Source organism: Alexandromys fortis, unplaced genomic scaffold, assembly GCF_014885135.2.
Source record: "Alexandromys fortis isolate MF-2015 unplaced genomic scaffold, M_Fortis_MF-2015_v1.1 scaffold_252, whole genome shotgun sequence".
NCBI lineage: Eukaryota > Metazoa > Chordata > Mammalia > Rodentia > Cricetidae > Alexandromys > Alexandromys fortis.
This window is the reverse complement of record NW_026068127.1, coordinates 1,178,053-1,197,351: the sequence shown is the minus strand read 5'-3', so window position 1 is coordinate 1,197,351 and position 19,299 is coordinate 1,178,053. Positions and strand designations below refer to the sequence as shown.

The following is a 19,299-nucleotide window of genomic DNA, read 5'->3' as shown; positions in this document are numbered from 1 at the left end:
GGAAAGCATTGACCCCGGACTGTGCCCACATGCATTCACAGCTTCATCAGTCTTAAAGGGGCAGCATTTAATGCAGCAACTGTCCATCCATCATCCTCCATGCCCCTGTCAGCTTCAGGGTTATCCTGAGTGGGAGAGTGACGGCCTCCTTGGCTGTTGTGGCCACCTAGGAATATCTCTGTGGATGCTGAGTTCCAGCAAGTTTTTCACAATCTCTTTGGAAAGGAAACTGAAGGGAGATGCTGAGCAATGCAAGACACTGCTGTTCCTCCTGAGCCTGGGGGAGCATGTGGGGCAGCAGTGGCTTCTTTTGCAGGTAATTTGTATGGGCATGTTTCAGAAGCTGCATGTGAACCAATTATATTTAATTCTTTAGTCACATTTTCTTATCAGAGCCCTTACATGCTTCAAACTTGGAAGACTAACAAAAATGACATGAATTACATTTCTCTCATACACAAGTCATTAAAAATTATAGCTTTATTAGTTACGTGAAGATGTTGCTTAGTAATTCTAATTTTCACTTTTTAAAAGCAAACTTAAAAAATTTGTATTTTGGAATGAGGATTCCATTTTGAGCTGGTGGGCTGAGGACATGCCTTATACCTTTCCATCTTATTCTAAATACTTAAAACTGATACATTATGATCTGAAAAATCATTTGCAAATATACTAACAAGGAAAAGGGAAGGCAGACCTTAACTGCAGAGTATCCATGAAAAGCTGGTCTAAAGCAAGGGTAGGAAAGTGCTGTCGTTGCTGCTGCTGCTGCAGATGGAGCGACACTTGGGGCCTTTCAACCGGGAAACAGTCACAGTGGGCATACAGGGGGCTCTAGTGCTGTGCATAGTGGTAAAGGCCTCCCTAGCAGATCAGGGAGTACAGGCGTGTGGGCTGAAGTGACAGGGCAGTGTTCCAAGTGCTGGCAGAATCTAGGAGAGGAGGGAGTCCCTCGCTTAGGAGATGGCAGAGCTTTTCCACTTGGACCCCCCGCTGTTCCTCTGCACACTCACTAGGAACACCTACGCATCAGCTCCACGAAGGCATCACAGCGGAGTGGGACCGCCTGAGCAAGAAGCTCTGCCTACAAAGTTGAGCACTTAGGTCAAAATCACTCGTAAGGAGGGACACACAGCCATGCAGAGAAGTAACAAAAGAGTTTATTTCAGCAAAAGAATCAAGAGAATTTTAAACAACATTTGAAATTTGTGTGTGTGTGTATATGTGTGCATGTGTGTATGTGTCTGTGCATGTATGTGTCTGTATGTGTGTATGTGTGTCTGTGTGTGCATGTTTGTGTCTGTGTCAGTATATGTATGTATGTGTATATCTGTGTGTGTCTATGTGTCTGTATGTCTGTGTGCATGTGTGTATCTGTGTCTCACTGTGTCTATGTGTGTACAATTCCCAGGAGTCAGTTCCTTCCCATCACCTTGTGGGATGTGGGTACAAGTGCCTCTCTACTCACCAGCCCACCCCACCTTTCCAAAACTACATTTCTAGAAAGTCTACTGCAGTACTTTGAGAGATAAGAACAGTTTTTCTTTCTACTAAAAATAAACTTTTCAAGATTTCACATTTTATTTTATGTATGTAGATATGTTGTCTACATGTATAACTGTGCACCATGTATGAGCCTGGTATCAGTAAGTCAGGACAAGGACAGCAGACCCTCCAGAGCTAGACTTACAGATATTGTCAGCCACTACATGGGTGCAGGAATTGAACCTGGGTCCTCTAGAAGAGCAGCCAGTGTGAATTACCACTAAGCCACCTTTCCAGCCCCCAAATTAAACATTAGACTCTCAAAAGAAGAAATTCAGAGCAGGTGTAGCTGCACACACCTTCAGTCCCAGCACTTGGGAGACAGAAGCAGGTGGATCTCTGAGTTCCAGGCCAGTCTGGTCTACAGAGCAAGTTCCAGGGCAGCCTGGGCTACACAGAGAAACCCTGTCTCAAAAAAAGAAAAAGAAAGAGAAAAAGAAAAAGAAGGAAGGAAGGTAAAAACAAAAAAACGAGATGATGATGGGAAAAAAGAAAAAGGAAAAGAAATTCAGTGCTGGGCTGGTGAAGAGTCGATATCTGAGCTGAGCTAGAGGGAAGGATATCTGTACATGTGTTATTACATAAGGAAAAAGAAATAAGTGAGGTGACTGCAAGACAAAGAAGAACAAAAAGATTTGTTTATTCATTTATTGTGTGTGTGTGTGTGTGTGTGTGTGTGTGTGTGTGTGAGAGAGAGAGAGAGAGAGAGAGAGAGAGAGAGAGAGAGAGATGTGCCTATGTGATCCTCCATGTGTGTGCTGGGAACTGAACCCAGATCCTCTGCAGTCTCTTACAAAAGGCTTTAGAAGAGCAGACTCCTTAAGAACAAGGAATGAGGAAAGAGAACCTCCTCCCCAGAGGTTAGAGCATTGAGAAAAGCATTGACGTATTCAGTGTAACTTTCTACCAACAAGTTACATAGTCTCTCCTTTAATCCTAGCTCATGGGGGAGAGAGGCAGGTGGACTGAGTTCTAGTACAGCCTGAGTTACATAACAAGTTCCAGGGCAGTCAGTATATAGTAAGACTTATATAGTAAGACTCTGTCTCAAAGAGAAAAATAAATTAAAATCAATGCAAATATTTAACCAAGAGAAATGAAACTCTAGCTGCGTGTTCTAGTATGGTAGTCATTAGACATGAGTGACTATTTAATTTTAAGTTAAAATTTAAATTTAAAATGAGTTTCTTACACACAATAAAAATGTCACATGTTGCTTTCATACTGGACAGTACAGAAACAGCACATTCTTCTTGGAATTCAGTTGTACAGCACTGCTCCAGGGGCCATTCTTACTGGATATAGACTCCCACCCAAAAATTCCCTTGGTGGCAGTATTGCCAGTGGGACAATCAGAAGACCAAATGGGGCTTCAGGACAGAGCACAGTCCCTGCTGAAGGAAAGTTCATTTTCAGAGAGGGAGAATCCAATCACAAAACAACTCGTGAAGGAGAACCAATAAATAAAAACATATTAAAAAGTCAATTAACAGATCAGGAACTTTAGAAAATAGTATGTTAAAAATGCTAAAGAAGAGTGGGGATGGCTCTTGCCTTTAATGCCAGCACTCGGGAGACTGAGGAAGGCGGATCTCTGTGAGTTCAAGACCAGCCTGGCCTACAGAGTGAGTTTCAGGACAGCCATGGCTATATAGAGAAACCCCATCTCAAAAAACCAGAAAAAAAAAAAAGCTAAAGAAGTAAACTTGGAATATAAAAATAATTTTTTGGTTTAATAGGAGGAGGTCATTTGTTGTGCTATATTTCCGAGACTGACCTCAAAACTTTTTCTTTGATACTATTGTATGTGCTCCTGAGTGCCAAGATCATTGGTATAAGCTGCCACATCTGGCTGTCAACTTAAATATGAAAAAGAGACCAAATACAATTCTAGAATCCTAGAAATAAAACACACTAAGAATAAGCTCAATGAAGGGGCAGAGTAGCAAGTGAGATGCAGCTAGAATGAAAATTAGTGAATGAGAAATCAATTTGAAGAAGATTCTGAGGATACAGAATACTGAACACAGATACAAGAAGGAAAATGTCGGACAACAATGGAAGAGCTTAGGAGAATGAGTAGATTGTTGTAGAAATCTGTGTGCCACAAATCTATTTAGGGTAAAGAAAAAGTAAATTTTTTTTAAAGGAAATCCATTGCTATTGGAACAAAGAAAGGATAATACTTTGAGGAAAGGTAGATTGAAATGAGGGGAGAGTCGGAGCATGGAAACAGTGCATGTAGTGGACTTGATAAGCATGGGTGAATTTAAGCTCACAAATAGTAACAAATAATAATAAGAATGATGGTGCAAGTTGGTTAGCAGTGACTGACTTTGCTGGAATTAAAATAAGATGCATCGGGCACAGCTGTGACATGGAACTGGTTGAGGCATGATTGGATTGAAAGGATTTTAAGTTACTGAATGAAGTGTTCATGTTAAAATACAGAAGACTCCAGACTTACTGGAAGACTTAATAGGCTTTGGATCAAGGGCCCTCCATGGCCAGGCACTTTTCTGCTCAAATCCTTTCAGATGGTATGATGATGTTCCAAAGGGGGCAATTAGAAGTGAAATGACAGGAACGCCCTTTAAGGCACCAATCTTAAGCTTTTTCTGGTAGGCTGTTATGCGCCCAGGTGTCAGGACCTGTCATCACGCACCCTGGCTGAGGAGTGTGCTGTGCAAGGAATTAGCTTGGGGCTCAGTGAAACACAGTGACTGAGCTCAGACCTTAACAGAAAAAAAAAAAAAAAAAAAAGGTGTCTTAGAGCCTGGTCCATGGCCGCTGGAAGAACCAAGTCCCAACGGTCAAGGTATAGGTCCCCTCCTGGTGCCCTCGTCTGGAGGCTCTGTGCATGTCCCACTCTGGGCTCTGGATGTCTTTCTCTCCTCTCCGTCTGCTCTGAAGAATGCCACATTGTTCTGGGTGGGCTGCCTCTCCTGCTCTCTGCATAGTCCTTCTCTAAGTGACATTACTGTTGGGGAGCTGGGCTGTGGCTGGAAAAGAAGAAGACAAACCTGGTTCTGCGAGCTGTAGTTTCTGCACTGCATTTTTAAGTTTATACCCATAAAAGCTGAGGGCGTAACACCCAGTTCACAAGGCAGTTAGCAGTTCTAAATGAGCCTCTCCATGCAAAGGCACCTGTGGAGTCCCTGGCATAAGGCTTGCATTATTGTTACCCACCAACACACACACACACACACTTCAAGCAGGAAAATTGCCAAAATGGAAGATAGAATAAAATAAGAAAAATAAACCAGAACTTAAAACAGTTATGGTCCTGTGCAGTTCCTGAGATAGTTAAAACATAAAGACATAGAAAAGTAGAATATTAAGGCAGCACTAACCAAAAGACATTTAGTAAAATCATATTAAGTTTAGGAAAAGGACCTTGAGGCAAAAAGTCTTTATCAGAAAACTTAGAGTGGTAGATTTTGTGTAATATATGTTTTATCAAAGTTTTGAAGAATAAGATAAAAAGATGAACAAATCTATAGTAATAACATGTAGTAATATATACATGATTTAAATATGAAAACCAATGGGCACTTGTCACCCTGCCTCATGACCAGCGTTCTCCACACTGGACTCACGTGGATGGAGAGAACCAACTCCTGCAAGTTGTCCTCTGACCTCCACACACATGTCATTGGCACATGTGCTCCACACATACAAAAAGTAAAACCGGTGGTGGTGGTGCACACCTTTAATCCCAGCACTTGGGAGGCAAGGCAGGTGAATCTCTGTGAGTTCGAGAGCATCCTGGACTACAGAGTGAGTTCCAGGACAGGCTCCAAAGCTACACAGAGAAACTTTGTCTCAAAAAGCCAATGTGTGTGTGTGTGTGTGTGTGTGTGTGTGTGTGTGTGTGTGTGTATGTATGTATATAATGCCCTTAAATAATTTAAAAGGCTAATATGTATATATATATATTTATTATGCTCTTAAATAATTTATTACATATTGGGGAGCTGGGTTGTGGCTGGAAAAGAAGACATACCTGGTTCTGCACTGCATTTTTAAGTTTATACCCATAAAAGCTAAGGCCATAACACCCAGTTCACAAGGCTGTTAGCAGTTCTAAATGAGCCTCTCCATGCAAAGGCACCTGTGGAGTCCCTGGAATAAGTCCATTTCATATGCAATTACATATATGCAATAAATTATTTAAGAGCACAATAAAATTGAGAAGTACATAAGCAGGTAGCCTTAACCTTTTTCAACAACTGTTAGATTTATTAGATAAAAATGAAGAATGCAGGAAATTTGAACATAGGATTCGGGTGGGTGACTCAGTTGGAATAATATATGGTTTGCAGGCACAAGGACCAAGTTCAGTCCCCAGAGTATAGTAGTATTGCAGTCCCAATGCTGGCAACATTGCCGAGACTCCATAGCCAGGCAGTCTAGCCTAATTGGTGAGAGCCAAGCCTGTCTCAGGAGGTGTAGCTCCTGAGATTGTCCTTTGACCTCCATTCATGTGTGTATACACTTGCTCACATACATGTGCCCTCCATGCACACATATGTATACACACAATAAAATAAAAAATTATTTTTACAAATCTGATTGTATCTGTTACTGATTTCATTCTTAGAAAACACATAAAAGAAGCCTCAAAGAGAATTCATATGACATAGACGGTATTCTCTGAGAATTCAGTAACAGTAAAAAAGCTTCCGTGTATTGGGTATTGAAAGCCTTGTTGACATGAACAAATTCCCTAAAACAGCATTGCTCTCCAAAACTGATTCCAGATGGAACAGAAAACCCAAATAGTTGGGAAGACTGGGGCATGAGTATTGAGAGTTTGAGGCCATCCACGGCAATATCAAAGCCTTGTCTCCCAGAAGGAAAGGGAACTGGAGTGGCTGGGATGGGGGTCACTAAGGACACTGAATTAGTAACTTTCCACAAAGGAAACAGTCGGGCCCGCCTGGATGACTTTGTGTGACATTCAAATAGCAGTCACATGAAGAATAAGTGCCAGTACTATAGAAGATGTCTTAGATTGCGGGAAAGCTAACAAGCATTTCTATTTTCTTTCTCAGGCTTTAATTATGTTGGTACCATCAAGTTAGGAGATCATCAAAAACAAAAAAAGGAGCATGGCAAGTCACTTTGATGCATAGACATAAATGAAATCTAAACAAGCTAGCAGAGAGCAATGAACAACTGTTCACAAAAGTTGTATCATGACCACACTTGTTTTACTCCAGTAATTAAGGGTTTAGTGATATAGTTTAACATAGATTTATAGTGCAATGGGTTGAATCCTTATAATCATCTAAAAAACGTAGATGAAAATTTTGCAAAATCCATTGAAAATCGAAATGCACATACAACAACTGCAAGAAAAGTCTTAGAAAAGTACAAGCAGAAGAAATGTCCTCAATCTGGTATGTAGTACTTTGCTAACTCACAGCCAGCAGCATGTTTGTTGCTAAGGCATGGAGGCGGTTTGCTTTAGGATGTTAAGCAAATAAGGAGATATGCTATAGCCACTTTTATTTGCTGTTTTGTTAGCGATCCTGAACAGTAAAGTAAACAAAGAAAAGAAAAGCTGCTCCACTACTTGGTGACTGACAGTGTAGAAAGCTGGGGCCGTTTTCCTGGGTAAATCATTAGGATGATAAAAGCACCGGGGCAACAAAGCTTAAAAATGTGTGGGTTAAACTGTACCAGAATGTAAAATCTTAGGTGCATTAAATAATCAGCAGAGTGAAGAGACACTTCGTGGGATGGTGGAAAACACGCGCAGGCAGCCTGTCTCGTGAGGAGTCAGTGTCTAGAGTAAGGACCTACAACTCAACCAGAAACTCCTCAAATATGTGATTGAAAAAGGAGCACAGGGGCCGGAGGGATGGCTCAGTGGTTAAGAAATGTACTGCTCTTGCAATGGACCCTAGTGCAGTTCCAGCATTCACATTGGGCAACTCACAACAGTCTTTAACTCCAGCTCCAAAGCCCTCTCTGGGCTCTACAGGCACGCGTGCAAATGTAAACACACACAGACATACATATAACTAAATCAAAGCCACGGTGTAAGCGTAGCTATACACACACAAATAAAATAACAAAATGTAAAACAATGATTGAGATGATAAATTTTGTGGTACATTCTTTTACCTTATTTAAAATGCAGGGTTGCTAGGCACAAAATTTTATAAAAATAGCTAGAAATAAATAACAGGAATGTATAGGTCCTTTAGAGAGGGGCCTGTGTTGTTGAGAGATAATAAAGATGGCTCCAGTACGCAGGAAGATGAGCGCATTCATGGAAAGGGCTGTTTGGTGTGTGAAGATGTCTGTGGATTTGGTCAGCTCCCATTGAAATCCCAACGGGTCATGTACGTAGGAGGTATAAATGACAAATTTATTTTAAAGTTCAAATGGAACTGCAAAGAGTCCAGAAAAATGATGCCAGGCATGGTGGCTTACACCTTTAATCCTAGCCCTCAAGAGGCAGAGGCAGGTGGATTTCTGTAGGAGGAGGCTGCTTGTTCGTCCCAGCCGCCCAGAACTGAAATAATCACACAGAAATTGTGTTAATTAAATCACTGCTTGACCCATTAGTTCTAGCTTCTTATTGGCTACCTCTTATATTAATTTAACCTATTTTTATTAATCTGTGTATCACCACATGACAGTGGCTTCCCAGGTAAAATCTCCAGCTTCTGTTTCTGGCAGCTCCATGGCATCTCTCTGACTCTGCTTTCTTCCTCCCAGAATTCAGTTCCTTCTTCCCCGCCTACCTAAGTGCTGCCCTATCAACAGGCCAAGGCAGTTTCCTTCTTCATTAATGAAAGCAACACATAGACAGAAGGACCGCCTACACCAGGTTTCTGTGAGTTCAAAGCCATCCTGGTCTACATAGTGAATTCTAGATCTGCCAGAATTATGTGATACCCTATCTCAATGATAGACAGACAGACAGACAGACAGACAAAAAAATGAAAACACCCCTCATGGACTCTTGCTGTTCACACAGAAACTGTATTAATTAAATCACTGCTTGGCCATTTACTTAAGCTTATTGCTCGCTAGCTCTTACATCTAGAATTAACCCATCTCGATTGTTTTATATTTTACCATGAGGTCGAAGCCTACCAGCAAAGTTTCAGCACGTCTGTCTCTGGCAGCTCCATGGCTTCTCCTTATTCCGCCTCCTTTCTTCCCGCATTCAGTTCAGTTTTCCCTGCACAGCTAAGTTCTGCCCTGCTATAGGTCCAAAGAAGTTTTTTTTATTAATCAGTGGTATTCACAGCATACAAGGGGAATCCCACATCATTGTACTGTCCAGGATAAAATATCTGTTAAATGGCTTTTATACAGTTGATTATCCAATAGGAAAAGAAATGGATTCTTTTTATACCTATCAAAATCTATCAGTGCTAGGTTGGTAGGAAAAAGGACTGTGAATTTGAGGCTTGGGATATCTAATGATTTTTTAAAAAAAAAAAAAAAGAATCATAGCTAATTATATTCAGACTTAAATATGAAATCTGTAAGTGAAAAACTTAAGTGTCTGACTGGGGAGGATGCACGCAAAAGTCGGAGAGCGATTGTGTGGAGTTATCACTTCTGGGATCCACTTCACACCCTCACACCTGCACTGCCCTTGCGGAGCCATCTCTCCAGCCCTAACTGACAAAACTTCAGAAAACAATTGTGGGGAGGCAGGGGGACATTCCTTCATGATCTCAGGGAAAAAGTTGTAACGTAGAAAAGGCACAAAATATGAAGAAGGTTACAAAATTGGGGTGACTAATGTTCAAAGCTAGCTGTTCATCAAAAATGTAATACAGTGAGAAACCTAAAAGAGAAATTATGCAATACACCTTTCTTATGTTTAAAATACAAAAATATGGAGAATTGCTACAAACAAGTAAGAGAGCCAGGCCTGGTGGCATCTAGAATGGTGACCACGGCAGTAGGATTACATGTTCAAAGCCATCCTCTGCTACATACGGGGCTTGAATAACATAGGCTACATGAGATCCTGTCTCAGAAAAGAAAACCAATAAGAGAAGTATAATCCCTACTAATCTCCAGCCTGCTCAACAGACTCCTTATCAGTATTTGAAAGAGTAGGAGCAGATATTTCAGAGAAGCATGAACAGCCTACAAATAGAGGGAAAGACAGCCAATCCCTTTGATTCTGAGGAAATCACAAATTGAAACCACAGTACCTGTTTACTGCCACAGGTCTAGCAAATGGTGAAGTGTCTAGTAGTGACAGGGGTTGGGAGCAGTGTGGAGTTTCAGGAACTCTTCCCACACAGCTGGTGGGAATTAACGTAACCGCTTCGTAGAGCAAATGAGTTGGCATTGGTTGCCAACATTGAAATTTACATAGCTGTGCAAGCCAATAGTCACAAATCTTAGAAATCCTTACATGTGACCATCAAGCATCGTGGAACAGGAAAACTTAGTAGTAACATTGTGAGTAACAGGACCAAATGGAAACATCAGCAGTGGAGTGACTGTCTAAACTATAGGAAACTAAACACGAAACTATCATCAAGCAGTGGAAAAAATGTGTCACTTATAGATAAATTATAACAGTTTTGAGTGAAAGAAGCAAATTGCTGAACACATGTACATACATTTAGCCTCTGTAGGTTTTAAATATTTCTTCACAATGTATCATTATACACAACTGTGAAAATAATAAAGCTAAGGAGACCATTAATAAAAAGTCCAAGTCAGTGCCTACCAGGAAGAAAGATGATATGGTAGGAGGGGGTCAAGGGAGAACCGAAAAGAAATATTCAGAGTGACAGCCGTGTTTTTTTTTTTTCCAGGCAGAAACCTGCATAGATGGATAGTGATAACTTTTATAGTTTTATGGCTTTTACAAGTACAGCACACATTTTATACCCTCTTGGACTTAGTATGTAACCAGAAATGACCTTGAATTTCTGATCCTCCTGCTCAGCGCTGGACCTCAGTGCTGGAGTTACAGGAATATCACCACATCTGGTTTATGTGGTACTGGGGATCCAATCAGCGCTTTGTGCGTGGCAAATGAGGATTCTGCTGACTAAGCTACATCTCTAGCCCTACCTCTGTTTTTGAGGCTTGAAATTGGATGCTGTCAAGTAAATGTCAAAAAATACTTAGAGCAGAGGTTAGGAAGTAACTGTACTAGAGATCCAGCCCCACCATCTGTTGTGTATGGCCGGTGAGCTAAGAATGGGCTCTGTGTTTCTAAGTGCTTTGAAAAATCTCATTTCATGAAAGTCCTATGAATTCAGCTTTGAGTGTCTATAAATAAAGACTTGTTGGAACACACACACACAAAATTGGATGCTGTCTTTCTTATCTGCATTTATTTATTTGCATTGAGGGATATGCATAAGTCAAATAACAACTGTTGAGTCAGTTTTCTCCTTTCACCATGTGGCTCCTGGGATCCCACACTGGTCATCGGGCTTGGTGACAGGTACCTTTATCCAGCTGCCAAAAACTGGATATACTTTTTAAGCCTTGACCTAAAGCAATATTTTCATTTTTTTATTGATTTTTATTGAGCTCTAGATTTTTCTCTGCTCCCCCCGCCAGCTTCTCCCTTCCCCTTCAACCCTCTGCCTAGGTCCCCGTGCTCCCAATTTACTCAGGAGATCTTGTCGTTTTCTACTTCCCATGTAGATTAGATCCATTAGTGTCCTCATTGTTGTCCAGGTTCCCTGGGATTGTGATTTGTAGGCTGGTTTTCTTTGCTTTATGATGGAGGAATGTCTTCTGTCTATGTGTTACTTTCATTGGTTAGTAAAGAAACTGCCTTGGCCTTTGATAGGACAGCAGCTTAGATAGGCAGAGTAGTAGACAGAACAGAATGCTGGGAAGAAGGGAAGTGAAGCAGACACCATAGCTCTCCTACTCTGAGATGGAAGCAGGTTAAGATTTTCCCGGTAAGCCACCACCTCGTGGTGCTACACAGATTATTAGAAATGGGCCAATCAAGATGTGAGAGTTAGCCAATAAGAGACTGAAACTAATGGGCCAGGCAGTGTTTCAAAGAATACAGTTTCCGTGTAATTATTTTGGGTAAAGCTAGCCGGTGGCCGGGAGCTGAGTGGCGGAACGCAGCCCACTGCTCCATCTACAGCTTTACATTTAAAAACCACTTATGAGTGAGTACATGTGAACATTGTCTTTCTGTGTCTGGGTTACCTCACTCAAAATGGTGTTTTCTAACTCCATCCATTTGCCTGCAAAATTCAAGACGTCGTTATTTTTCTCTGCTGTGTGGTACTCCATTATGAACCACGTTTTCCTTATCCATTCTTTGGTCGAGGGGCATTTAGGCTGCTTCCAGGTTCTGGCTATGACAAACAATGCTGCTATGAACACAGTTGAGCACATGTCCTTGTGGCATGATTGAGCATCTTTTGGATATATACCCAAAAGTGGTATTACTGGGTCTTGAGGAAGGTTGTTTCCTAATTTTCCGAGAAATCGCCACACTGACATTCAAAGGGGCTATATCAGCTTGCATTCCCACCAGCAGTGCAGAAGTGTTCCCCTTTACCCCACAACCTTTCCAGCATAAGTTGTCATCAGTGTTTTTTATCTTGGCCATTCTTACAGGTGTAAGATGGAATCTCAGCATTGTTTTGATTCCTAAAGTGACGTTTTTAAGAATACCACAGAATACTGCCAAGACGATTAAGGATTACAAATGCAGACACTTATTTCAATAGTCAGGTAGTTATTCTAATGTTCTTTCTTAAGCCTTTGATTTCATGGCTGGTAGTGTTCAGGATGTAGCTAAAGTAATTCTATCCCATATATAGGGCATGCATTAATGGCCCAGGTGTCAGGTGGTTCTTTGGTATAGCAACGAATCGTGGAATTAAATTTAGTTGTAAAGGTGAATTAAACCTCTATTTGTTTTTGTTTCCGTTGGTTGCTCCTACTTGTGATTCTTAAAAAAAAAAAAAAAAGCTGAAAATAAAGGCGGAAAATTGTGCTCAAGTCACATGTTCTGTTCTGAGAATAGGCTCTGTAAGTGGGAGATGAATACAATGTAGCTGGTCCTCAGAAGCAAGAGTCTAACAAAGACAAAAGGAATCGAACACTGTAATCTCACATGGTCAGTGTGAGGGTGGGCATATGCACGAGGTCATAGAGAGTCATCACTGACCAGTGGAGCAGTGGGAAAGTCTTCAGAGGAAAAACACTCCAGAGACTTGGGAAACAAGCAGGAGATGTATGTATCTAAGACTGGAGGGGAAGGGTAGACCTGGGACAAGTGTGTGCCCAGGTCTCTAGACCTAAGGGATAGGATAGGCATCCGCTGTGCTCTTTGGGGTAGGAGACGGGAGAGATGCAAGCTGCTGATGCATTTGCCCATGCAGAACACAACAGTGCTCCTTTAGCTCGTACTGTGTACGGGTTATCAGCCTGTGCGAGCCCTTAGGAGAAGGCCGTGCTCTCTAGGACCTGCAGCACGTTGTGGCTACTTGCCGGGTAAAGGGAAGTAAGCAGAGAGCAGCTGGGGGGCAAGTTCAGAGTTCCTGCTGTGTAATCCCTATGTAATTGTATGGAAGATAGATTAGATATAGGCTTTTCTCCAAATAAAATGGGTTGAAGGGTCCGTGGTTGCTAAGATATCAAAAAATACAGCTTCTGAAGATACTGGTGTTATCTTTAGTATAATCAAATATTGACTTTGCCTATATGGTCTTAAGGGAAGACAGATTTGTGTTTATGTGGTGTTAAAATGCAGCAAGCAGAATATAAAAGTTTAATAGTGGTGAATGCCTGTAAGCCCAACATTTGAGGCCGAGGCAGCAAGATTGCAAGTTGAAGGCCGGGCTGTGCTCCACAGTGGGTACTGTTTAATAAATTATACGTGGGAATGCAGTATTGATGTGGCACACAGCTGCACACAAACTGTCCTTTCTGTTTCAAGTGTCACATCTGATAATAAACTGTATGGACAGCAGACTTAAATATTCAAACTTATATTTCATTAATATCCTGCCCAAATCTCAGACAGCCGTGTTATTTAAAGGGAATTGGATGGACAGCCACAATGTGTAGAGAGCCTTTGTGGGGATTTTCAGAGGCTGTGGGTGTATATGGTGCAGCAGTATAAGACCCTGGGTTTACTTGCCAGCTTAAAAAAAAAAAAAGCACGAGGCAGGCTAAGTAGGGGCTGTAGAACAGAATATTCTGTTCAATATAATTGTGAAATTTTATTCACTTTGTGTGCATGTACTATTTTAATGAACAATCTTGGTGTTTCTGCTTTCCAGAGAAATTACTGGAATTTTAACTTTTTTTGTACCTTCTAATACAGCATCATTTACAGTCACAGGTCTAATGCTCACTGCTTGTGTATAGACTTATACTTGTTTAATCTGTTGGCACAGACAGACCCCCCCTTTTTTTTTTTTTTTTTTTTGGTTTTCCAAGACAGGGTTTCTTTGTGTAGTTTTGGAGCCTGTCCTGGAGCTTGCTCTATAGACCAGAATGGCCTCGGACTCACAGAGATCCGCCTGCCTCTGCCTCCCGAGTGCTGGGATTAATGTCACATGCCACCACTGCCCGGCTCACAGACAGACCCTTAATGCCAAATGCTCTGCCTCAGTTTTTTGTTGTTTCAAGGCAGAGATTTGTGTAGCCCAGGCTGGCTCAGATTAACTGGGTAGCTGTAGATGACTATGATCTCTTGATCCTACTGCCTCTACCTCCTGAATGCTGTGATTACAGGCTTGCACCACAACACCCGGCTTGCCTTGCTTTTGTTTGGGAGTATTCTAGCATTTATGGACATAGCTTAGGCAGCTGAGTTGCTAACATGCACAATCCATGTGTTCTTTGCATTGTCTTTGCCTTTTTGTATTGTACCCATCAAAAAAATTCCCCCAATAGGGAATTACCCTCATATCTTACCAGAAATGACCCAGAAATCTCAAAAAGGGGGTGGGGGTGGGGCGGGGAATTCCCAATATGTAGAGATACCCAGAAGAAATTTAACATGTCTCTTTAGCTCCATAATTTGATAATGTCACTTTATGGTAGAAAGAACCACAGGAATGAAGAAGCCGCAGGCGACGTCAGAGTTCTGCTGGCTGCTTTCTGCAAGGCCCAGCCACACGGACTACAGTGAAATCTGATTTGTACTCGAAAAGGTCTCATTTCCTTATTTTCTCCTTTGACACAGAAATCCCCTGCAAAGAAGCTGAGCCATGCAATTAGTAAATCTTTGGGCTGTGTACCCTCCAGAGAACCCCCACATCCTGTTTTTCCTGAGCAACCAGAGAAACCACTTGACCTTGCACACATAGTGTAAGTATGCACCTGCATGGGCTGTGCCGAAACGGGGTTTTCTGATGGGAACTCTCGCGCCAAGGGCTGGTTTCTTTAAACCTTCATAATATCTGCATGTACTGCTCTGCATTCCTCAAGCCAGAGTAGTGCAGCAGCCCCCAGACACACCACAGCACGTCTGTGTGTCCATCCTTCCTTCAGGGTAGCCACAGTTTATTCTTTATGGCAATGAAACCCCCAGGGACTTAACTTAGATATTCACATGGTAGGGAAGGAAAATCTCCTGGGTTTTATCTTCTCAAACTCAAAGACACAGAGCGACAAAAGGCAGACCAGTGCAGCAGCGCGTGATTATTCTTCAGTGCACTGTACCTTGTGAAGCCATTTCTTCTACATATGTCTTCAGTGCATATGGAGTTGGTTTTGTTGTATGGTGTGATGTTGAAGCAGTCATACACATGCACTCACGCATGCGTGCATGCACACGCACCAGTCTGCATTTGAACAATAACTTGCTTCCAAAGTCATTTTTTGCATAATAATTCATTTCCTCGTGACCTGTTGTTAGTGTTACTGTTGTCAAAATTAAAATTTCCAGAGCTGGGGAGATGTGGTTCGGTGCTCACACAGCGTGCCAGGCTCTGGGTTCAACCTCTGATGCTGCATAAGTAAGAAAAAAGTCGCTTCTAAACGTACACAGGCTGATTTCTGGGCTTTTTATTCTGTGTTCTTTGGCCAAATTGGCTATTTCCTTGCCAAAATCACCCTGTCTCAGTTACCATAGAGACAGTGATATTTTTTAGGACTATCATCTCTATTCTTGTCCTTTCTTGTTTTCTTACAGATTTTGGCATCAGCTTATTGGATTCTTCATAAAATTTTGTTCAGGTTTTTACTGATTTTTTTTTTTTGAACCCAAAGACAAAATTGGAGAAAATTGACATTTTTATAATACTAAATTTTCTATTCTACAAACATAGTCTCTTTACATTCGCTTAAATGCCTGTTTATGCCTTTAAATAGTTTTATGGTTTTGACCTAGGAAAGGTGTTATATATGTTAGATTAGTTTCTGAAGTGGTTTTTGTGGTCTTTTTTTCTGTGTGTGTGCGGGGGCGGGGAGACATCTCACTATGTAGTTCAACCTGACCTTAAGCCCTCTCTTAGCCCAGGCTAGCCTGCTAGCCTTAGTTTCCTGAGTGGAGGGTAGAGTGTCTCACCTGACTAGACTGATGCCTGAGGACTCTACTCATTTTGTTGTCTTTTTTCCTTACCTTAGAAAAGTGTATAATTCCCGTGAATTTGTGTAATGTCTTGTCATGCTAGTGGGTTCCTTTTTGAATTATGCTTCTTATTAGTTACAGTGTATGGAAATATTGATGGGTTTTGTATTTTAATGTACTGTGTACTTTCTTAAGTTGCTCATTGCTTCTGATAATTTGTATTCATTTTTTAGAATTTTCTTTAAATAATTTTATAATCTGCAAATAATGATGGCTTTATTTCTTTCCACTTTGTAGACTTTCAGAAATTAATCATGCTTTTTGGGGTATAAAAGGTCTTGCTATGATGGCTAGAAACCTCCATACTGAATTGAAAGGGTGTAATGGGCATTTATTTATCTATCTGTCTATATGTTTCTCTACCTATCTATCTATCTATCCATCCGTCTGTCTGTCAGTCTGTCTGTCCATCCACCCATTCATCTATCTGTCTGCTATCTATCTATCTATCTATCTATCTATCTATCTATCTATCTATCTATTATCTATCTATCTATCATCTACCTATGTATCCTATCTATTTATCATTTGTCTATCTATCTATCTATCTATCTATCTATCTATCTATCTATCATCTATCTGTCAATCATCTCTCTGCCTGCCTATCTCTCTCTCGCTCTCTCTCACTCTCGCTCTCTCTTGCTCTCTACCCACCAACCATCTATTCTGTGTGTAGCTCTGGTTGTCCTGGAATTTACTCTGTAGACCAGGCTGGCTGGAACTCACAGAGATCCTCCTGCCTCTGCCTTCTGAGTGCTGGGATTAAAGATATGTGCCGCCACTGCCAGGCCAATAGGCCTTCTTACGTTATAGAAATCTCAAAGGCTCACAACTGTCACATAGTAGCACTGCCGCAGGGTTTACAGATGTAATCAGGTTAGTCAGCTTCTTTTTCATCTCCGCTTCCAAAGAGTGCTTCATTTTGGTGATGAACAGATGCTGAATTGTTTCAGAGTTTTCTATTTTGAGATGATTGTATGATTTTATTTTCCTCATTAATTTGTTTTAGTTGAGGGTAGCCTTTTGTGATGCTAGGGTTAAACCCAGGGCTTCCCACACATGAATGGGCTACATTTCCACCCCTGTTTTTAAGAAATCGCTCTTACATTCCTGGAACAAACCTGAGTGGGCTATCCAAAGCACTGCTGAATTATTATTATTATTATTATTATTATTTGGTTTTTCGAGACAGGGTTTCTCTGTGGTTTTGGAGCCTGTCCTGGAACTAGCTCTGTAGACCAGGCTGGTCTCGAACTCACAGAGATCCGCCTGCCTCTGCCTCCCGAGTGCTGGGATTAAAGGCATGCGCCATCACTGCCCGGCTCTGGTAATATTTTGTTAGATTGGGGCATGGTTTATAAGTGAATCTGGACTTCAATTTTCCTTCCCCCTCTTTTTTTGATAACTAAGAAAGACTTTGTTTTAAGACAAAACCATTAGCATAGCAATATAGTCAAATTTTATTGTGTGTGCTCATTTAAAAAATATTTTTGAATGGTGTATGTAGATGTCTTATGGGGACAAATGCACATATATGTGCATGATTGTGCAGAGGTCAATGTTGAATCTCTTTCTCAGTTGATTTCCACATTATTTTGAATGGTATATGTATGTGTCTTATCAGTGTGTACATGTGTATGTATGGGGACACATGCACACATATATACATGAATGTGGACAGCAGACGTCAATGTTGAATGTCTTTCTCAGTCAGTGTCCACTTTATTAGATTTCAAGAAAAGGTCTCTCACCCTGGAGCTTATCTGTTTAGCTAGACTAACCATCCAGTGAGCTTCCATGACCCACTTGTCTCTTCCCGTCTCCATCACCACTGGAGTTACAGATGTGGGCTGCCACACCGAGGTTTTTACATGGGTACTAGGGATCCAAGATCAGGTTCTCATGGGTGCATAGCAAGTGATTTACCAACTGGGCCATTTCCCTTGGCCCTCGGTGGGTTTTAGAAGAGAACTATTGCACTGAAGAGATGGCACAGTTGGTAAAGTACTTATTTGCCCAGCATATGGACCCTAGTTTGAGCTCCAGAAACCACGTTAAAACATTGCACATGGGGATGCACACTTGTAATTCTAGTGTTTGGAAGATCGAGACAGGAGGATCCCTGGGGCTTACTAACCAGCCAGCCTAACCTAATTGGCCCTAGTGAGAGACCCTGTCTCAGAAAAGAACAATACCCAGCGTTGAACTCTGACCTCTGAGTAAACGGAAACATATTCACAAACACATACCCAAATAATAATTATAGCATCAAATTAAAAAACTGATCAGATATCAGCTAAACGCTGGAACTATTGAAGAGCATCCACAATAGCTCAGCAGGTTAAGGCACTCTCCACAAAGCCTGACAACCTGAGTTTGATTTCTGAGTCCAAGATGGTAGAAACAGAACCAGTTCTTGCAAGTTGTTCTTTGACCTCCACATTCATGACCTGTGCACATGCATCTCTCTTTCTCCTCTCCTCCCCTATTCCCCCCAACACAAATAAAAAATCATTTCTTGTCTGCACTTCTGTGGACATGCATGACAAGCATGATATAAGGCGGTATAAGACCGGTAGACTTTAAGACCTCTTTTGACTAGGTGGTGAGAGCACACACCCTTAATCCCAGCACTCAGGAGGCAGAAGCAGGCGGATCTCTGTGAGTTCGAGGCCAGCCTGGTGTACAGAGTGAGTTCCAGGAAAGCCAGGGCTACACGAGAAATCTTGTCTTTAAAAAAAAAAATTATGCCCATTCTAATGCCCTCTTGTTCAGCTTTCTAGAATTAGTAGGTGACTTTACAAAGTATGGTAATATCAAGGAAAACTTCCAAAAAAAGTCTAAAAGAGATTCGTAGTTGTAGCTGAAGTGGATTGGTGTTCTCAGAAGCCAGGTTTCACAGACACTAAATCTAGTAAAGCACCCTGACAGTCCCATGGAAACACGGATTGAGCTGGTTTTAGTCATGATGCCCAGGAACTCTTGCTTCCTCACCTCGCCATCCCCATCAGCCTCCTTCATTGTTTGCTGTAGCTCCTCGTCAGTCACATTCTTGCTGAACCCAGCATGCACTTCAGCTTTATCAATGGAGTCTTCCCGGTGTCTCTCAGACATTTTCTGAGTTCACTTTTCCTGTCCTGTATCAGTTCTACTTATTATTTGCTCAGCTTCTTTCTTGG

At 41.5% G+C, this 19,299-nt stretch overlaps 1 protein-coding gene across 3 annotated transcripts in view; it reads left to right on the top strand.

Moving 5' to 3' along the window:
• Positions 1 to 19,299, top strand: part of Dtnb (dystrobrevin beta) — a 202,399-nt gene that overhangs the window by 92,115 nt on the left and 90,985 nt on the right. For all 3 annotated transcript variants that reach the window (XR_007589235.1, XR_007589234.1, XM_050125874.1), the window contains exon 9: positions 14,732 to 14,856. Coding sequence is in view for 1 of the 3 variants with exons in the window: in XM_050125874.1 (XP_049981831.1) it covers positions 14,732 to 14,856 (125 nt within the window). In the remaining 2 variants the exon portion in view is untranslated. The remainder of the gene's footprint in view (positions 1 to 14,731; positions 14,857 to 19,299) is intronic.